Source organism: Astatotilapia calliptera, chromosome 14 (genome assembly GCF_964374335.1).
Source record: "Astatotilapia calliptera chromosome 14, fAstCal68.1, whole genome shotgun sequence".
Classification (NCBI taxonomy): Eukaryota; Metazoa; Chordata; class Actinopteri; order Cichliformes; family Cichlidae; genus Astatotilapia; species Astatotilapia calliptera.
Window position 1 is genome coordinate 13,459,870 of NC_137435.1, and position 20,994 is coordinate 13,480,863.

The 20,994-nt window shown below is 39.8% G+C and overlaps 1 protein-coding gene across 4 annotated transcripts in view; it reads left to right on the forward strand.

Annotated features, from left to right (window-relative positions):
* The window catches only part of LOC113035891 (roundabout homolog 2), a 69,426-nt gene that overhangs the window by 16,613 nt on the left and 31,819 nt on the right, over positions 1-20,994 (forward strand). For 2 of the 4 annotated variants that reach the window (XM_026191741.2, XM_026191743.2), the window contains exons 3-6: positions 14,609-14,766; positions 16,788-16,908; positions 16,985-17,126; positions 20,396-20,523. In XM_026191741.2, the coding sequence (XP_026047526.2) occupies positions 14,609-14,766; positions 16,788-16,908; positions 16,985-17,126; positions 20,396-20,523 (549 nt within the window). The remainder of the gene's footprint in view (positions 1-14,608; positions 14,767-16,787; positions 16,909-16,984; positions 17,127-20,395; positions 20,524-20,994) is intronic. The other 2 variants (XM_026191742.2, XM_026191744.2) reach the window with 1 other exon arrangement.

Genomic DNA, 20,994 nt, shown 5'->3' on the forward strand with positions numbered 1-20,994 from the left:
GACTAAGACTTTTATCTGTAGTGCACTAGCCACATGCCGTACTTTTGCTTGAACTACTTGGGCAAATTGTTCTTATTCCTCTGAACTGCAGGGTGTCATGGATAACTGTAGGGCTCGAAGACTTGTAGAAGCCCACGTGAATCATATTTGGAAACATTTTTGGAACGTAAGCCACATTTTTTCAGAGCACCACTGCTACAAATTAAATTCTAGCTGATCACAGAAAACTAAATTAGAGATGCTTAACATTGTGCCCATTGTTTCATCTTTCTGTTCATTCACACTGATACGTTTAAATTCTTTCACAGAAGTATTTGTTTGCTGACACTGGGGTGAAGCACATTTCCATTTTATTATTTTTCCACATTTTTTCCGCTGTGGTTGGTTTCATTCATGCAATGCTTCTTCCCAGGGGAAACCATGGATGTGTTAAGAGAGCTGACTATGGGCGCGACCCAGTGGCAGGGTACATATCACATGGGCTAAAAAGCCCTTAGGAACAGAATTGCTGGTTCAGGGCCTAGCGGCTTCTAACTGCATGTCATTTCCCTGCTCTCTTGTCTGTCAGTCTCTGCTGTGCACGGTCAAATAAAGACTAAAGGCTGCCAAAAACATGTAAAATAATAAAAAAGACAGCTAATAATTTGCTGTCACTCACCAATTTGCATTTTATGTGGGCGACATTTCTTTCCAGAGTGTCACAAATTGAATAACTGAATTTAATTATTTCTTAGCATAACGCTCTTTAGATAGTTTAGTTTGAAGGTTGGTTTGAAATGGTTCAGGGACTGATATTTTGCCCATCTGTTCTGCAGTCAAATTAGGGAAGACTATGGTTGGAGCCTGTGGTTGTGGCCAATGAACTTGTGATATTGTTACTTTTAAAATGATGGCTTTGAAGTTTGGGACCAGGTGTGCAATTACATGGAGTCAGGTGCTGTCTTCAGAACAACTTTGTGATCAAGTCAGTGTGCCATCAATTTGCAAATGAATGGGTTAAAGTTGGCATAAACTGTGAAAATCCAATGAAAATTGCAAATCCGTTGTTGTCTACATGCACAGAAATAGACCCTGTGCACGAAAAAATGCTAACTTCCCATTTTAAGACTGGATGTAGGGTTGTACATTTCCGGTAGCTTTATTTTGCGGTCAATCACTACTGCGAAGATGGACTCCAAAATCATGTCCAAAACACGAAAACTGAAAGATCGCGTTAAGGTACGAAGAGCAGAGGTGGGAACACTCACCACTGCTGTGTCATAAAAAAATCAAATGATCAATTTTGACGATTGAAGCGTGTAGATCGATTGGTTGTTTACATCACTCAACATAAGCAGAATTGCGTTACAAAATGAGAAGACACATTGTCCAGATTCAGAAGCACATCTCTGTATAGTGACAGTTCTTATGATTTAAACAGGCAAATGTTCAGCATTCAAACTACAGGTGAACAATAGTCAAATGTTTCTCCCGTTATGTCGATATCAGCTAGCCAAGAACACACTTAACACAGCATTTTTTTTAACAGCTCATTGTGTTCTGCGTCCTGATCAGCTGCAGACCACTGTCCATCTCCTCTGTGCCGGCTCTCCTGTACAGTACAGAATCGCTACATCGATCGCTGATTCATTGATTCATTAATGATTCATTGACGTTGAATTCTCTCGCAGCTGCTTTATTCCGTGTTCTGGAACTGAAAACAGGGTTTGATCTTTGGTTTCATTCTATAATACTGGACTTATTTTTCTACAAAGTTTTGAACTTTAGAGTTTTAAACAAGAGAGAAAAGTGTGAAAATGTTCATGCCTGTCTGAGAAAAGTGTATTAAGTGTGTAGTGAGGGACTTTACGGTCTTAAAACATCTAATTGTAAAAAATAAAGTTGGCTACTTTGCGGATTTCACCTATCGCTGGTTATTTTTAGAACATAACACCCGCGATAAACGAGGGACCACTGTATACAAACGCTGAGAAATATAAAATTTGAATCCTTTTTCTCTTTTGTTCTGAGGGGCGGGGGAAAATATCGACACATCGACGAACATCATCTACAGATATATTCGGTAAATGCCCAAGACATCTTGAGAAATGTAAATCGCCGCTTGATTCATCCATTTGGTTGATTTGTTTTGGAAAAACCGACCGTAAACAAGGAGCGAATATCACACCTGAAACGAAGCGCTCTACAGGAGTTTCCCCACTGGAAGTAGCTTATGCCAAGGTGCACATAATCTATTCACATTCCCTACTATGAGTACAAATTTGAAATAGAAATTCATAAATTCCTCAACAAATACTGAGTAGTTGCTACAGGATGGCAATTTAACTGAAAAATGATGTAGGCTTTACTTTCATATTGAGATTTTGCAGACATGTGACCACGTGACTAAATGAGTATTCTGCAGCTGGTTGCAACTGATGGGACAGAGACAGAGTGCACTGAAACATGTCCACTAGAGGGGAAAACATAACAACATTAGTGAAATCTATTTGCACTGAGATACAAACGTTTCTGTGTGAGCTGTGCTAAGAAGCTATCTTAGCAGGCTATGCTAGCAGTTAGAAACTAATGCTAGCAAATATCTATCGAACAATTGTGTAACAGCAGCAGTTCTGAAACCGAGGCTGAAATCTCCTTATAAATGTGTCGTTGTTCCAGTTTTTCATTTGTTAAAAAACCTTTCTATAACTAAGCTGTTAATACTTAGTTAAAGCATGCTAGTGTTGTATGTTTTAATGTTTAAACATTGTTTTGCTAATGAGTAAACTGGAAATGCAACAGGATAATGGATTTTAATCTCGATCCTATTTTGATCAGTTGATCAGTAAAAAGATTTTTCTCCATATTTAGCTCATCCGGTCGAGGCTCCATCCACCCACAGTTAATAAGAATTGCTACTGCTCCTGTAGCATTGGTCAGAATCTAATCAAACTTGCACATAGTGATCACTTAATAGGTATTCACCAAAATATTGCTCAAGGTCAAGGTAACATTTAGTTGCAGTAACTTGTGAATTATAATGGATTTTGAGCCTAGTACATCACTGACGTGTGTTCTGGTCCTTATTCAGCCTCTAATTTTAGAAGCAGTGTGTGAATGATGGCTCAGAAATGAAGGCATGTACTCCAACATGATTTGGAGAATCAGCTATAAGTGGTGTGCTCTTAAAATGTTAAAATAATTTCCCTGCTAGAACTACTAAAACCGAAGTTTGGATATACAATTAAAGACTTAGCTTTTCAATTTGACACCTTTTGAAAACTGTTCGGGGTCATTACCCCATTGTTGTTGTTGCAGTACTTTCCAGTAGAAGAAAAAGGCCTGATCACATTAGCTACTAGCCATTTTAAGATGTAACAGGTTTTCTTTGCAGAGCTCATGTTTCCACAGAAACTCTAAGAAAGAGGTTTCTATAGTAGAACACTTGAAGTTGTGGCCCTCGGGCCTCCGGCCTCTGGGCCTGCGGCTCGGTTCACTCTGGCACAGCTGGCTGCTGGCAGAGCTGGCGGGCACGCCACTGCAGCCCCCTCTGGCTTCTGCTCCATGGCTACTGGGTGACCCCTCATCTGGGGCTCTTTCCAGGAGGGTGGCATGGATGCCCCTCCGGTGGTCCTCCTTGGGCTCTCACGCTCTGGGGCCTCTGGATGTCTGGAGGCTGGATCTCCTCCATGCCTGCACTGTTAAAAAAACGGTAATATTCCAGCAGCTGGGGTGCCAAAATACTACCGTAAAATAACAGAAAATAACTTTCCCATGAAAATATGGTTATTTTCAGTAATGAAAATAGAGTTTGTTGCGCTAATTTTACATGGGATTCTGCCTTTTCTGCCATATTGCACCATCAGCCCTTCTGGCCATCACCAGTAGGTGAAGAGTCTTGACCACGGACACAATACCGAGAGTGTCCGAGCCGGGGCTCGAACTGCCAACTCTTGAGCCACAATCGCCCTAAATAGCAATGATAATAATACTTATGTGATGTAACACAAGCTTATAGGAATCATGTTATATACTTTTCCATAGCATTACATTTGAATTCAACAGTTCGATCTTTCAAATAACGGACAAATATTTGTGAAATCATGATACATTTCTGAATGTATTTTAACAATCTAAATATGCATATGTACAAAAAATATATTTACAAAATGTTATGTTATGTTATGTTGATGTTATGTTATTTTACCTTTGACATGTAAAATCACAGTCTACTTATGTAAATTTAATGATATTCTAGAAAGACAGTACAAAACTGTAAAATATACAGTAAGATACTTTGACATTACGGTACTATTTTTTGGAACAGTGTGCTTCATGCCCTGGGGGACAGGGCTATAGCTCCCTACATCCTCTAGCAGACCATTACATGGGGAAACCTTTTGAATACAAGCGCTCTGATCCACACAGGTGTGCACACGGGTGTTCACTGTTCATAGACATAAACTACACCTTTATTGGCTGCTATTTCCAAGCACATTATGTGCTGTCGGTCCTGCTTGCTACACAACAACATTCAATATTTAGTATTTACTGCTATTTACACTTAGCTAGATTAACGTGATGGTGTTGTGTTTAGTATGTTTCTCTGTTTTTTGTTTTTTTTGCTTGTTTTCTCTTCTTTTTCTCTCAACAGGTGATCCAGGAGATTTTTTTTTCCTCTTTCCCTTTTTAAGTGCCCTTTCTCACTGTCCCTCTTCCCTTCTGTTTTTCTTTTCCTTCATCTTTCAATCTCCCTTTCCTATCCCTCAGTCATGTCTGTCCCGTCTGTAACAACTGAAAATAAAATAAAATAAACAATAACAACAAAGGTTGATCAAATGGACCAATACGGCAAGGCCGTGATGATCCATTTGGCAAAGTAAATCCATTGGGTATCCTTGGATTTGGACAAAACCTGGACCCAACTGTTCTGTCTAATTACAGGCCCATCTCAAAGCTTCCTTTTCTATCTAAAGTTTTGGAGAAAGTGGTCTATCTACAGTTGCAGGCACACCTCGATTCTAATATGATCTCAGAAAAATTTCAATCTGGTTTTAAATCATTACATAGCACTGAGACAGCACTTTTAAGGATTTTTAACGATATTCTCTTAACTATGGATTCTGGCAGCCCTGCTGCCCTTTTACTGTTGGACTTGTCAGCAGCTTTTGACACGGTTGACCACGACATCCTGTTATCACGGCTAGAATCGCATGCTGGCCTAAAAGGATCTGCCCTTCAGTGGTTTCGCTCCTACTTGACAGAAAGGTTCTTTTATGTCAATATGGGCCCCCACAACTCCAAATTAGCTCCTCTTAAATACGGCGTTCCTCAAGGCTCTATTTTGGGTCCCGCCCTCTTCGCACTCTATTTGCTGCCATTGGGCTCCATCTTCTCGCGGTACAGCATTTCATTTCATTGCTTTGCGGATGTTCTACAGATTTATCTACCTTTAAAATCAGGATCAGATCAACCGCAGCTCTTATTACGCTGCCTTGACGACGTTAAACAGTGGTTATCATTAAATTTTTTACAGCTAAACGAAAACAAAACTGAGGTTGTCATTTTTGGCAATTTCAATCATATCGACAGCACGTTGGGTACCCTCTCCTCGTATTGTAAAACACATGTAAAAAAACCTCGGAGTTTACATTGATGGTTCTTTTAAATTGAATAAGCAGGTGAGTGCAGTAGTTCAGTCCTGTTTTTTTCAGCTAAGACAGCTAGCCAGGATAAAGCCATACCTTCCGGCTGACGTCTTCGAGCGCATCATCCACCTTTTTCTTACTTGCAGATTGGACTACTGCAATTCATTGTATTATGGCCTAGATCATGCCACCATCCATCGCCTTCAGATGGTTCAAAATGCTGCTGCTCGCCTGCTAACCGGTACCAAACGGAGAGAGCATATAACCCCAATTTTAGCCTCTTTACACTGGCTCCCTGTCCCCTACAGGATCCAATTTAAACTCTTACTTTTTGTTTTTAAGTCACTCAACGCCCGAGCACCCCCCTACTTGTCAGAGCTCCTCTCTGCCTATGCTCCAGGAAAACCCACGAGATCTAGTTCAAAACTATTGTTGTCCATTCCACGGACTAACCTCAAATCTCGTGGTGATAGATCCTTCTCTGTGGCAGGTCCCAGACTTTGGAATAGTCTCCCCTTTAATATTAGATCTGCTCAAACTCTTGAGCAATTTAAATCTTTACTAAAGACACACTTTTACGCTCTGGCTTTTAACACATTATGACCCAAGCATTTTGGATTTATCTGAATTAGTTAGTATTGTTTCAATTCTTCTATTTTATTGTTTCTATTGTTATTATTGTATTACACTGTAGTTTTTAATTTTATTGTTATTGTTAAGCACTTTGTGCAGCATCGGCTGTTGGAAATGTGCTATATAAATAAATCTGACCTTGACCTTGACCTTGTTGGTCTTCAGACAACAATTCTGACAGCTGAAGAACCAAATGGGATAGGCAAAAAAAAAAAAGGAAAAAAAAGAAGAAGTTGTGGCCTTGATTCACACAAAAGAGATGAATATGTAAAGTGTAGCAGAAATGACTGCTGGCTTCACTGAACCATGAGATCTATCCATAATTCATTAAAATTATCTAAAAATTTAGAGTTCTGTCTTCAGGACTATTCCTATTTGATGCAAATTTGCTGTTTAAGTAATTATTTTTATATTATACTATGCATTTTTTGCACCTGTGGTCCAGAAGTTATGGTTTTTGTGTAGCTGCTGTTGCTCTCTTCCAGAGTACCTTGTAGTAAGGAACGTGCACAGCTGCGAAATGCCAACAGCAGTCATAATTCTGCCTTTTTTCCGTCTCTTTTCACCGTAGTGCTGCCAGTAACCGGCTGCCTTGCCTGCCTGTTGAAAAACCAGAATAATGAGACGGTAGGAGTGGACTGAAATCCATTCCCTTATTCTTCCAAAGGGGAAAAACAAGGGGGGGGGGGGGGGGGTAGTAGTTGTGCCTATTTAGAAATCATGAATGTGAATGTCTGGCTGTCTCGGCAAGGAGAAAGTCACATGGTGTGCCAGGATTAGAATAAAGTAGGACAAATAAAAAAATAAAACTTGCTTAAAAGGCTTTAGAGCCAGATGTTCCTCTTACTCCTGATGAGGGATTATGAAGGAATCAAAGTTCTGCTTGCATCTTGCTTCTTGGCTTCTCCTGCTTTCTGTTTTCCTTTCAGCATAAAGAATGTGCAGGTATTATCTCTGATGAATACAGTTTATAGAATATTTGTTTTTTGGTGCATGAAATCAGTCAGGCTAAATTTTAATATGCAGTTGTGCAAATATGAACCACTGGCATGATTTATATGAATCCTGTCAGGGATTACTAATATTGCAAAAATGTCTTCACTCAGTGCCGATTTGTAATTGAAACAGCATTGCATTTTTGGAAAATGGAAGGATTCATGACCAAGTCTTTGTCATAATGGCTGTTTGCCCTGGAGTGCCTTCTCATCACCCATCAACACCATCAGACAATGGGTGGATTAAAGCAATCTCTCTTCGCTGTAGGCAAAGTCTCCATTAGCTATGACAGGGCAGTATCACAGCAATGGGATTAGACCACCTCCCTAACGGCTTTTCTGCTCTCCGGAATAAAAGAACAATCGAAGTCAAGCAGCGGGTCGTCTGCAACTCTCCGAAATGTGCGCTTGCTGCTGACCTTTTACCCTTCTGTCCACCCTCCCTACCTGTCAGCCATGAAAACACAGAGCTAGTTGTGCGTTCACACATCTGTCAAGGCCAATGCTGTCTACTGTGTCTCCTTCCCACACTCGCTGTCACCTCATGTTTTGCACAAAACCTCTGCAGATTCCCCCCCCCCCCCCCCCCCACTCTCCTGTCTCTCACACTCACGCGTCATGTGTTGCTTTTTTTCAGCCGCTGCGTATAAAGAATCCATGGACTGCTAGTCATCCATATACAATATGCAATACAAAGGCATTTTCATATGATTAATCGCTATTGTTCATGTTTCCAAAAAAACATTAACAGATGGCCTTTCTGCAGTGTTTAGCTCTCATCTGCTCAAGTCTATAATATCACTTAAAAATCAAGTGATGAATATTTTCGGGGAGATTAAGTCTCTTAATCTGTATATCCCTGAAATATTAAAGTAGTTGAAATGAACGGGCGCTCCTGGAATACTCAGCACATAAAAGAATATACCACCAAAAGTCATTTAGGTCTGCTTTTGTATTGTCTAAGCTGACAGAAAGTGCCTTGGGGAATATGAGGATTTGTCTGAGCAGAGGCAGGGTCAACTCTTAACTGCCCTGCAGTAACCACACTGCTTGTCTGAGCCCAGTGTGAATGGATAGAGGAGAGAGTGTGGGGCCTGGTTTGGAAGATTGCTTGCTAGACCCAGTCGCATTATGTCTGAGAAGTTATATTAGGGACAGCAGCCCCTCAGGAGATGCGGTTCATCTGTGTTTCTGAAGAAGTTTGTCGATTTCGTGGTGGGACCGTCATTGCATACAAACATCCATGGGAAACTGTTTGGCATGGCAGCCTTTAAAGTCAGAGCAAGGAAGGATCACATTAACTTGAACTTCAAAGAACATTTCGGAGCTTGTGTTGTAGTGTTTGGGGGTAATGATGGCAGAAATTCTGCTCTCTGGCGTTCGTTTCGACCCTCAAATGTCCCACTTTCTGTGAGACTGTGCCTGGGGACTCTAGGACTTAAATGCTAAAGGTGTGTACGTGCATGGGCTTTCTGTGCGAACTCATGTCTGTGTGTGTGTGTGTGTGCATATGTACAGTTCAGGGATTAGCTCCTTGCCCATAACTTTTTCACTTCAGTCACTGTGGCAGTGAAACAAAGGCCTCAGTGCTCCTATCTCACCAGGCCTTGCAGACTGAAGTCTAAAAATAATGCAGCACTTTCAATTAGCCCTTCAGCTCTGCAAAGCATTTCAAATATGCAGCCAAGTGAGCAGCTTCAGGGTTATTTGATGAACAGACTGTTGTAAGAAATATCGTTTTTGGTTGTACTCCATCCATTTTAATATCTTAGAAAACCCAGACATATTCTGTGAGTAGTTTTCAATTCACGCTGATTGCTTTTAGTCAGTGGTGGGATTGGTAATTTGTTTATTGAACACAAATGAGCTCACTCGTACGCCTCAGAATTTGTTCAGTTTACTGCATTTTTAAGCAGTAGACTCAGACCAAAGGTTGTCATGATGCCAGTATTTCAAAGTCGTTGCTGATACCAAAGAAAATACTTGATACCATTGTCAATACCACATAGGAGTGGGAAAAAAGAATACCATCTTTGATCTGATTGCTCTTAGCAATACCAGAGGTACCAAGGTGAGGTGCTCCAACCTGAAGTTGTGCCTTTTTTCAGCTTCATGGACATGAATAATAACTTTTTATGTAATTGAACACAAATTTATAAGTAATGCATTTCAATAGGAAACATGTTTTGTGTCAGAAGCAGGTTTCCAGAAGCAGCCGAGAGATGATTGCATGGCAGCAAGGGAAAAAAAAGTTTTAAACGAAGTGAAAACGTATTGTATTTTTCTAAATCTAACCAAATCGTTTAACAGCTAAACTTAACCGAACTGCACATTTGTTAAAAAAAAAGTATGACTTGAACTTATGTAACAGGCATGAAAGCCAACAGAGCTTACTCCTCCACCAAACATCCAACCACTAAATGTGGACTCTTTTTTTTGCCTTTTAATGAGTACATATGAAACTATACTGATGTTCAGGGGACACAAAATAATTGGGAAATTCATGTTGAGGAACACGAAAACAAAATTCAAACAGCACAATTAAAAAACATAATGATCATGACTAGATCGCGACCTGCCACAGACCATGCCCTGCAGCAGGATATTGTGCCCAGGCCACACTGGCAGAGTGCTGCAGACCTTTCTGGATCAAGAGCAAAGTTAGTCCCTATATGCTTCCTATCCAAGATGCTGGGTTGGTGCACTAATAAGAGGCAGACACAACCAATGATCCACAGCCGTAAGCTGCACTCATCCAGGAATGAAGAGCGACAACAGAGCCAACTTGTAGGGCAGGGATAGCTCAGTAGGTAGAGTGGTTGCCCCATGATCGGAAGGTCGGGGGTTCGATTCCCCTTAACAGCTACCCTGAGGTACCCCTGAGCAAGGTACCGTCCCTACACACTGCTCCCCGGGCGCCCAATGGCTGCCCACTGCTTCACTGAGTGAATGGGTTAAATGCAGAGAGCAATTTCCCCACGGGGCTCAATAAAAGTACAATAATGTACACACTTTCTTCTTCTTCTTCTTGTACATACCTCATATTAAACACCATGTATATATTGTATCTACACATATGATAGTTTTGGTCTATATATAATATTGTGTTTCTTTCTTTGTGTTTGGTTTTGCTGAAGTTCCCAAATGTTGTGTTGGGAATTTTGTGGAGGGTATTTTTCTTTGTAGCAGATCTTTGGTCCGTGGATACATAAAGAGCTTCTGTACCGCATTGATTGACTGTGAATAATAATTAGTATATCACTGATGGTAAATGAGAAATTTGATGATTTCAAAGGGGTCAGAAGTCTTAATTTCCAAAAGACTTCTCACTTCAAATCTCGTAGCATGAAACAAAAAGAAATTGGGGGAAAAAAATGATTTCAGTCGGTAAAGAGGGTAAACTTCCTCTTTGTTTTCAATGCAATTTAGTTACAATACAGCCTGAGTTAAAGAGAGATGGGCAGAGAAGGTAAATGAATTGACTGTCTGGCACTTGACTAAGTATTGAATATTTATTGCTGATTACCCCAAGACAATCGTGCCTGTTGAACAAGAGTGAGAAATGATTTTCCGTCTTTAAACAGCTGCGATAAAGTGATTTCAAATGAGATTTTATTCAAGCCCAGTGGATCTGAATATTGATGCTGTATTAAAAGGCCAGGGCTACCATGTCAACACGGACCTGTCAGGCATGCTGGTGGATAATTAATGTTGCATAGATTTAGTCAGGTACTCAGAGTAATTGGCTGAGAATAAACTAAGTGCAAGTCGATTTAAGGTGGCTTACAGAAATGTCACAATTCTCAGTGACTAAAGACGCCACTAGCTTCCATATGCCACTTTCTGCAGCTCAACAGTTTACAGTGAAAACCAGTTTTATTGGAAATTTAAAGTTCTGCCAATCTTAATTTTCACACAAGTGAAAAAAGCTGCAAGTCATTTCAGATTAAAGAAATTAATATTTTAATATAATTTCTTTTTTAAAAACACACATAATGATATTTCGTTAAGAAGCTGTTGAATAACAAGGTATGCTTATTTTAGGTCCAGACTGAAACATATTTATTCTGCAAGTTAATAAACCAGAAGCAATCTATAAAAACACAGAGAAAAGCAACTTTTAGCTCTGCAAGTTTGTTTTGGCAGATCCTTACACTAGCTGCCCTTCATGACACAACCCCAAAGGGATTTGTGTCTTTTCTTCTTGAATTCTTGAATTACTTTTTGCTTGTTAAGTGAATGTGTGAACTACTACTACTATGGAGCCACTCATGCAAAAAATAACAGGAGTAGAAAAAGATTGCAAAAGTGTTATGCTATAATTCTGAACAAATGAAAAAAAAAAACACCTTGAAAAGTATTAATTTAACAATCCAAGAGGCAAAATATTTTCAACCGAGATAAGAGGGTTTTAGTATTCTAATAGTGGGATTGCAAATACTTACAAATGACCAAAGGTTTTTGAAATAACCTCTAAAAAAGCAAGAGATTAGCTCTGATATGCAAGTGATGGCCACTGGGATATTATGTTCTCTTGACTTGCAGCAGGCAAACTTATTACTTAGTGTTTCCTCTACCATTGCATCAGAGTTAAGGATGTGTGACCCCCTGACAACCACCAGTGGTTTACTCGTGGATGTCAACCACCTAATGAATGGAGACTTTAAACCTAATGAATATAACCAATGATGCTACCAGTGCTCGACACTCAACTTTAACTGTATGTTGACCAGTAACGCCGTTACTTTTTTTCAGTAACGAGTAATCTAACTAATTACTATTCCTATCGTTACAGTTAGTAACAAGAAAATGCTGTCCGTTACTGTTTTTCAACCGCATCTTATATCAGTTGCACGGAAGTAGCTGTAAGTAATCTGGGCGCTACAGCTTTAAGCTGCTGCGCGCGCTCCCGCGGACGGTAATCACGATCACTGTCTAGCACAACACCTGGAGCTAAGGGGGCAAAACAGTCGCATGAGTGCTGCTGTTTGACTGAGGAAGAATAAAGTAGTCGGCCAGTCACATGACCACTTAAAGACAAAGCAACAAGGTGATATATACCAGTTTTTAAATTGTGTTTTGAGATGTGAGAGATTTGTGATGTTTAGCGTGTTTGGAGTGTGTAGTTAATGTGTTGTCTTGTGTAGTTAGTGTGTAGTGTTGTAGATAGTTTTGTGTTGTGTGTCAGAACAATGAGGCAACTGCTGTCTCCAGGTAGAAACAGGAGGAGTGATACACTTTGCTGCTGTCAGACCTGCAGGCTGTGATGTTCTCCTTTACAGTGGACAGAAATTATTTTTTGGAGTGGCACAAATAATTTGTGTGGCATCTTATTGAATGCAGAACAGCTGATTGTTCTGTAAATAGTTTGAAATGGTTATTTTAAAAAAGGGTAAAAAGTTAATGGATGCAAATAACTTTGTTTGCAAAACATGCATATGATTTTAAAATTGACAATTTATATTTGTATTTAAAGTTATGAAATATGATTCATTAAACATGTTTGTGGTTGTTACAGTAAAAATATAACCTTTTCTACTCGGATTTTATGTTTTTTGTCTGATTTTAGATCAGTTGTGTTAGTACAGTGTGTCAAAATGAAAACTGTAAATTCAGACACGTGAGGTTGTGCTGAAAAGAATGATACCAAACAGGGCAAAGTAAATAGTTTTTAAAGGTAAAATGTGGAGGGAAAATCAAAAGTAGTGAAAAATGGCCAAGTATACCCTGGACCCCAGAGGGTTAAACGTTTTTTTTTTTTAAAGTAACGCAATAGTTATTTTTCAAGTAATTAATTACTTTTAGAATATTGTAACTCAGTTACTAACTCAGTTATTTTTTGAAGACGTAACTAGTAACTATAATTACCTTTTCAAAGTAACTTGCCCAACACTGATGTTGACACTTATTTTGAAAAAGCTATAAGCAAGTTTTTATCAATTGTGACTCAAAGGCAGAGGTGAGTAATTAATTTTCCCAAGGGGCCTAATTGTAACATCGACTAGCAGTTTATAAATAGAACCAAATAATATTGAGCAGCATTGAATTCAGCTTATTAGTGCAGCCCTCCACAGCAGTGCCAGTTTCTCATGTGGCCCCTTGAGAAAATGATTTGGGAAAATTGGCCACCCCTACTCTAAGGTAAATTTGGGCTTTCATTGCTGGAGTGTTGGCTAAACTTGCCAAAATCAATAACCCTAACCCTAAGTGCAGGGCAGAGCCAGAAATAGCCCGATATTCAGAAGAAGGCTCTTATCATTGATGAGTCAGCCACAGCAGACATTCAGAGAACATCAGTTCTTAGCACTTGATTGGAGCAAGTGAACTCACATTTCTTTTTTTTACACTTGTTTTGCCTTGTAAAGACTTAAAAAAAAAACCTTTCCAAATGTCTCGCTTGGCCAGCAGAGAGGTGTTAAATGATTTGTGTTTGGTCTGTTACAAAGGCAGTCATTGAGTGAAGATTGGCAGAAAAGCCCAAGATCTTTTATCTTTGCATCTCAGAAAGATCGATGAAATATTCATTACCGTGTAAAAGCAGACCGATTGATTATACTGGAATAATACACTTTGGTTCAGAAAGGATCCTGTAGGAGTGTGTCTATTGAAAATGCGAGCCTGTCAATTCAGTTCAATTGTACAGCAGGTCTCTTGAGAGTGTTCAGTTCGCAGCTCTCACTGAGGCTTTCATCTGTCAATCACAGCACAAGATTAGAAGATATCAGAGGTCGCCGTGTCAAAGTTCTGTCGTCATCCACAGGGTGGCGGGAGCTCAAACTTTAGAAATGACACGAGCGGAAAGGCTTTGCTCGGTCGGTGCTGATTTCTCTTGACTCAGAGATGTGCTGAAGATTTGTAAGATAGCTCTTGAATCAGAGACACAATCCTCTCGTTGATTCAGAGGCACTATTTCTTCTTTCTCTCCCCTGCACACGGGCTAAATTATGAATGTGCTGTTATTTGTTTACTCCATGTTGGAATGAGAGATGTGCATTATTCATCTGTTCTGACAGGAGAGACATCAGAGTAGGATGCAGGCTTTAAAACCAAGCACAGACTAACAAGGACAATGCTGGGGATGTAAGCAGTCAGGCACATGCAGACACAATAATTGACTTTCTCTATAAAAAAAAAAAACGTGTTCAGAAAACTCTCAGCAGAAAAATGGTTCACCTGGGAGAAAGCAGCCTTAATTACTTCCAAGACAAATTGGTGCTTCATTTGTTGATACTGGTTATATGGCTGTGTGCCTGTTTGCTGATCTGTGAGTCTGATTTCCAGTCTTTGTTTTAAATACATTACTCATACAGGGCCTTCTGAAGCTAATTAGATTTCTTTGTGTTTTCTTTTTAGTCCTGAGAGATGATTTCCGGCAGGCCCCGAGTGACGTGGTGGTAGCTGCCGGTGAGCCTGCTGTGTTGGAGTGTGTACCTCCACGAGGTCACCCCGAGCCCACCGTGTCCTGGAAACGCAACAACGTCCGAGTCAGCACCAAAGATGAGCGCGTCACTGTAAGTTCAACAATCATTAGAAAAAACGTTCATTTTTTGCGAAAAATACAGCGATTTGTAAACCCGATAAACTCCACTGCATTAATCTTTACATCTCTGGATCATCTCAAAAATCAAGACCTCAGAGGTCAAAGTAGGCATAGCTGGTAACCTAAACCTAACCATATATTTGGGAGAAAGCCAAAATTTACTTTCTTTTGTAAATATTTTTTGATCTGTGTAAGTAAGAATGATGATTTTCTTTGTTCTCTGATTGCAAAGACTTTGGGGAGTGACTAAAGAAAACAAAATTTTAAGCTTGTGTGCCTAGGGTTAGAGTTCTGCCCATCACCAATGATGACTCAGACCTCAAACGGTTAACCAGTTTTAAGTTGGATGCAGTCTCACCTCTGGTAAAAATCTCACTCCAGAATGTTTTCAGTTGTCCTGCTAAACAAACAACCAAAAACATCATACCAACCTCCCTGGCAGAAGAGGTAGAGGAAGATGGATGTCTGTTTTTTGGATTTTGTCATCAGACAGTGATCACGAGGGGCTGCGCGGACATCTCAAAATTATGATGATTGAACATGTGCCCCAGGCGGTGGATTTCAGGTGGCCTTCAAAGCTAATAGATCCAATCTTTCCTGCATGTCCTGAGCCTGTCTCGGGGTCTCCTCCCTTTAGGACACGCTTCAACCACCTCATCTAATCAGATGCCTAAACCACTTTAACTGGCTCTTTTTGGAGGAGTAGCGGCTCTACCCTGAGCCTCTCCCAAATGACAGAGCTCCTAAATATTGGGGAGGAGGGATTGGTATATCCACGAGAAAGAAAGACGTACCTGTGGGCTGTCCTGTGGGCCACCAGCTGAAGGAGGAGTCATAGGAGTTTGGTGCTTTGTGGATCAGGTGGCAGCCAGAGGCACAGTGATCGGATCCTTGTTACTTTCTTACTGATTCGTTTATTATAGACCTGCTGTAGTTTCCAATTCCTAACATCCATGATCAATAATTCTGGATATAAATCCAATGAAAACCAACATCGAACTGTGCTTAATAATGGCCATAGCCTTTATACATGAAGTGTGATAAATATTATTGGTCTGTGCTGTGAGGCTCAATTGTTGCCAAAAACTATTAAAAATACAATAGAGACCTACATTTGAAATGAACACGATCCCTGAAGTTTATTTTGAGTTAATCCCACATACTCTCTAGTGATGTGAGTACTTTGCAGTGCTCCAAATGCGTATGAATCCATCTCTGAAAATAGTTCACAAAGGTACAGTTTCACTTCTGACTGAGTCACACTTAATTAAAATCTGTCTTTCATTATTTTACTTAAAAAATTAAAAAAGCAATAAACATCTGTGATTTATTACAGAGTCACTACAGACTGCAAAGGTAGACTTTGAGTACCTGGGGTAGGAATAAGTTGAAATTTTAAGGTTAAAGAGGTTTTCAAAAAGGAAAATGACCAAACAAAATTAATTTAAACTTTAACATGTACAACTGTGAGCAAAGACCTGTGTGGATAGATTCTGGTTTGTCTTTCTTTCCTCAGGACTGATAAATATTCCCTCAAATGGTCTAGAAAAACTCTGTTGTACAGGTGGGAGAGATATCAATTCAGACTGACAACAGTTTCTGTTGACTATCATTTAATGCGGACACCTTCGTACGCTGCAGAGCGTAAAGTGTCTCTGATTCTGCTGTCGCTTTTCTTCTGTCCTCTCATGTGTAAAAACAACAGCTGGACACAATCTCTGGTTGCTGAAAAATAGATTTGGAACTGTGAGAAGTCACAGGCGGATGAAAGATATTGTTTACGTCAGTAGCTCAAGCAGGAGCTTTAAACTGAACTTAATTTCAAGTAAATCTGTGCTGAGAACCTCAAGCATAAGAATGTAGGTAGAAAATAAACATCACAGCAACGTATACACGTACACCTACAGTGACTCATACAGTGTTTTGAATATGAGCGATTAATGATCTTTGCATCAGTGCAAACATAACTAAACGTGCCATTGTGTTTTTCAGATGCGTGGTGGCAAACTGATGATCTCTCACACCAGGAAGAGCGATGCAGGCATGTACGTCTGCGTGGGCAGTAACATGGTTGGAGAGAGGGACAGTGATCCTGCAGAGCTGGTGGTGTATGGTGAGGTTCAAACAGTTACGTAGTCAGTCCTTCGAAGAGCATAAAGTGGTCATGTTTAAAGGCATCTGTTGTCTAGCAGAGCGCCCCGTGTTGGTGCGAAGGCCTGTTAACCAGGTGGTCATGGAGGAAGAGACTGTTGACTTTCTATGTGAGGTCCACGGGGATCCTGCTCCTACTGTGCGATGGCGGCGAGAAGAAGGAGAGCTTCCCCGCGGGAGGTGAGCTGATGGGCATGACCGCAGACAAATAGAGAGACAGACTGTTGATGCACACACAGCCTGAGAGCACTCTTGTGTTAACACACGTGCCCCAGAAAACGTAAATATGTGCAGGAGCTGTTTATTAACTCATGTCTTTCTGTCACATATCACACCCGCATCACATCGCACTTCTGAGGCAGCAGCGCGCCTTCTCCCTCAGACTGATTCCACCTCGCAGCCATAATGAACACATCGAGAAATCATTCCTACCGTTCTCTATAAAACCGTATAACACCGTTCATTTTGTGACAGGTGATCACACCAGTCAGGCATAAGATCCCAAACAGATTTTTGTATTATGTCTTCATGCAGCTGTTTTCTCAGATTTATAGTGTTCATATTATTTATGAACACCTCTCTCTTACAAGTCATTCCTACTTTTACTCTCTTTAGCAATCTCTCTTTAGCAATTTTGTTTTTAATCACTCTTTTTTTAATCTATCTATCTATCTATCTATCTATCTATCTATCTATCTATCTATCTATCTATCTATCTATCTATCTATCTATCTATCTATCTATCTATCTATCTATCTATCTATCTATCTATCTATCTATCTATCTAGACTAAATACATGACTATTTGGACAATTGCAATTTTTGTAACTATATCTGCACACCACCACAGTGGCTTTTAAATCAAACTATCAAGCTGTGATTGAACTGCAGGTTTTCAGCTTTGATTCAACAGGATTGACAAAAGTACTGAATTAAGTGTTTAGGAATTAAAACTTCTCCAGTTTTCAGAGGCTGGATCATTTACTGACAAGCATTTCCATGGCCACATGAGGCCGGCTCTGTTGTTATACCATCAAAAATTAAGCAGTTAAAAGTCCTGGAATTGATTCCAAGTAATGATATTGCATTTGGTATCTTTTCACTGGAACTATCAACATGAGAGCCAAAGAGATGTGTATCCAAGTGAAGGAAGGCAAAGTTTTAAAAAAACAAAATAAATCAGAATAAGAGAGACAGCAAAAACTTTAGCAGTGGCCAGATCAACATTCTGCTACATTCTTTAAAAAAAACTGGCCACCTTAGAAATACTAAATGGACTGAAAGACCACAGATGGAACTGAAAAATTACTTCCCTGAAAATCCAACTAAATCAAAAGGTAGACTGTCCATGTCAAGTTTGCAATGAGATGCCTTTGTGAATGGAAATACAGAGAACAATAAACCACTGGTTACACTCAACAGGAAGAGCAGCAAGGCCAGATTAGACTCTGAAAAAATTATTTGGACAGATGAAGCCGAGATGTATCAGAATGACCGGACGAGAAAAGTATGAAGAAGCATACTTTGGCGGTCTGATCCAGCGTACCACATCATCTGTCAAACATGGTGGAGGCAGTGTTAAGGCATAGGCCCGTATACCTGCCAGTGGAAACATCACTAATGTTTACTGATGATGTGAGCGCTGCTAGAAGTAGCAGGATGAATTCTTACGTGTACAGAGATATACTTTCTGCTCAGATTCAGCCAAATGCTGCAAAACTGGTTGGGCCGCACTTCACAGTACAAATGAATACTAGTCTAAAGCATACTGCAAAAACAGCCCAAGAGGTTCTCAAGCCAAAGAAATGGGATAATGTTCAATGGCTAAGTCAGCCATTTGATCCCAATCCAACACAGCGTGCTTTTCAGTTACTGAAGACAGAAACAAAGGCAGAAAGACCCACAAACAAGCAGCGAGTGTAGGCGGCTGCAGGAAAGGCCTGGCAGAGCATCTTAAGGGAGGAAACACAGCGTTTGGCGGTGACCATGAAATCTAGACTTTAGTTTGTCACATTAATTCTGAGCCTCTGAAAAAAGTGGATTTTGTGTAAAAACCAGTTTTAATTCTTGATCAGTTTGTGTTAAACGCCTTGAATTAGTGATGAAAGTCTGTACTTTAGTCACATCTTGTTTCAAAACTTCATAAAAAATGAAAAGACTGCAAGAATTTAATGGAGAGAAGTTTCATGCTTTCTTATGGTAATGGCGCTATAATAATCATTTTTAGCCAAAACTGATAAATAATTCTATTATTTTGAAACTTAACAGCTTAATGACTTAAACAGCAGAGATATGAACTTCACATAAAGAATTTTCACATTTTATGTAGATATAATTTTACTTACTTATTTTCAATTTAGTGAGTTAATGCAGTCCTGCTCCACAATGGCTGCTGCTGTTAGAGTCTTTTACAGATTACAGCTTAATTTGAAGCTTGTGATAGCAGCCACTAAAGGGATGTGTTACTGGAAATGGGGGAAAGCTAACTGGCTTTGACTATTTTCCAACAGTTTCACAAAACTGTGTCAAACATATGGCCCTTGATTTATTAATTATTATATTCTTATATTGAACATGACCTGCACACACTGGGGATTGTAGCAAAATGTGATAGTCGGTAATATTTCATAAATGAATAAATATTCATATTAAGTATGACAGGTCTGTGATTTTTCTGTGAATTGGGAAGTCTTACTTTAAACTTGGTGATCCCTGCATAAGCCTGGTGTAAGAGTCTTTATAGAGACATTTTAAAATGCTACTCATATACGTCTCATTAAACGTGTCCATATACTGTATTATCCATTAATGGGAGACCAAATGCTTAAATGTATGTCCTGAACAATTTTGGCAAAACCTGCACAAAAAGCAAAGTCACGGTGACTGCGGTGTAAGAGTTTATTTGTCCACTTGGCAACAGGATGATGAAGATTGTTGTTTCATGTTTGCAAAGAGCCTTTCTGTCTTTCATCTTTTTCCATTTCATGTCTTCCTTTGGTTGCTCACTGATCCATGAAATAAATGGAATTTAAGCAGATTTTACTCTTTGTGTTTCAGTAATTGTACGCCTTGCGTAGACAAAGAGAGTTACACTGTACATAATATAAATAATTCTGCTCTGTCTTTATATTTAATCTACTGCCCGTACAAAACCAAGTGAAAAATCCTTCGATGTGTTGAGGTAATCTCATTTCTTTCTAATTGATTTTCATCAGTTTCAGTCATTTTCCTGGAGCCTGTGACAATATCTAAAGCAGATAAGACACATTGTTCCACCGGTTTCAAGATAATGCCACCTGATAGCAAAGAAATCCTTCTAAGGACAAGAAATTCCATTACCCCAAACCACTGGCAGAATTTTTCACTTTGTGGAGATTATTATGGTTACTTATTTATTTATTTTGCTATGCATCCGCCAGATCTTTCATTAACTCGCTTTTTATTCACAGGTTTGAAATCCGCAACGGCAACAACCTCCGTTTGTTCCGCGTGAAAGAGCAGGATGAAGGGACGTATACCTGCACATCAGAGAACAGTGTGGGCAAGACGGAGGCTTCAGCCATGCTGCAGGTGCACGGTGAGAAGCACATCATGCATATTGTATACAAACTCACACACACACATATACACACTCACACACTTAGACATGCATAAAAAAGCTCTCAATTCAGGGCCATTTTCACGTATAAGGTAGAGTCACATGGCAGCTGCATCATGCAAAGCCTGTTCCCACTTGATGTCCAACGCTCACTGTGTTATATCAGTCCCTGTCCAGCGGTGCTGCCAGGAGCTTATGCTAAACCGTATGGATTACGCCATTTGACAGATGTTTGGAAGATGTGTGGGTTAACTCACTGCCAGAGAGCAGTCTCAATATTAATAAGACATGACTCCCCCACCTCCTCTCTTCCTGTCTCTTTATCTCCCTCCTCCCTCCTCGTCCTTTTCACTCACTCGGTGTCTTGGTTTAAATAGTCTCAGACGACTTCATCCGCTAATGCCTTTTTCAGTGTAAATGAAATCCGAACCAAGCGGTTTTCTGTTCACA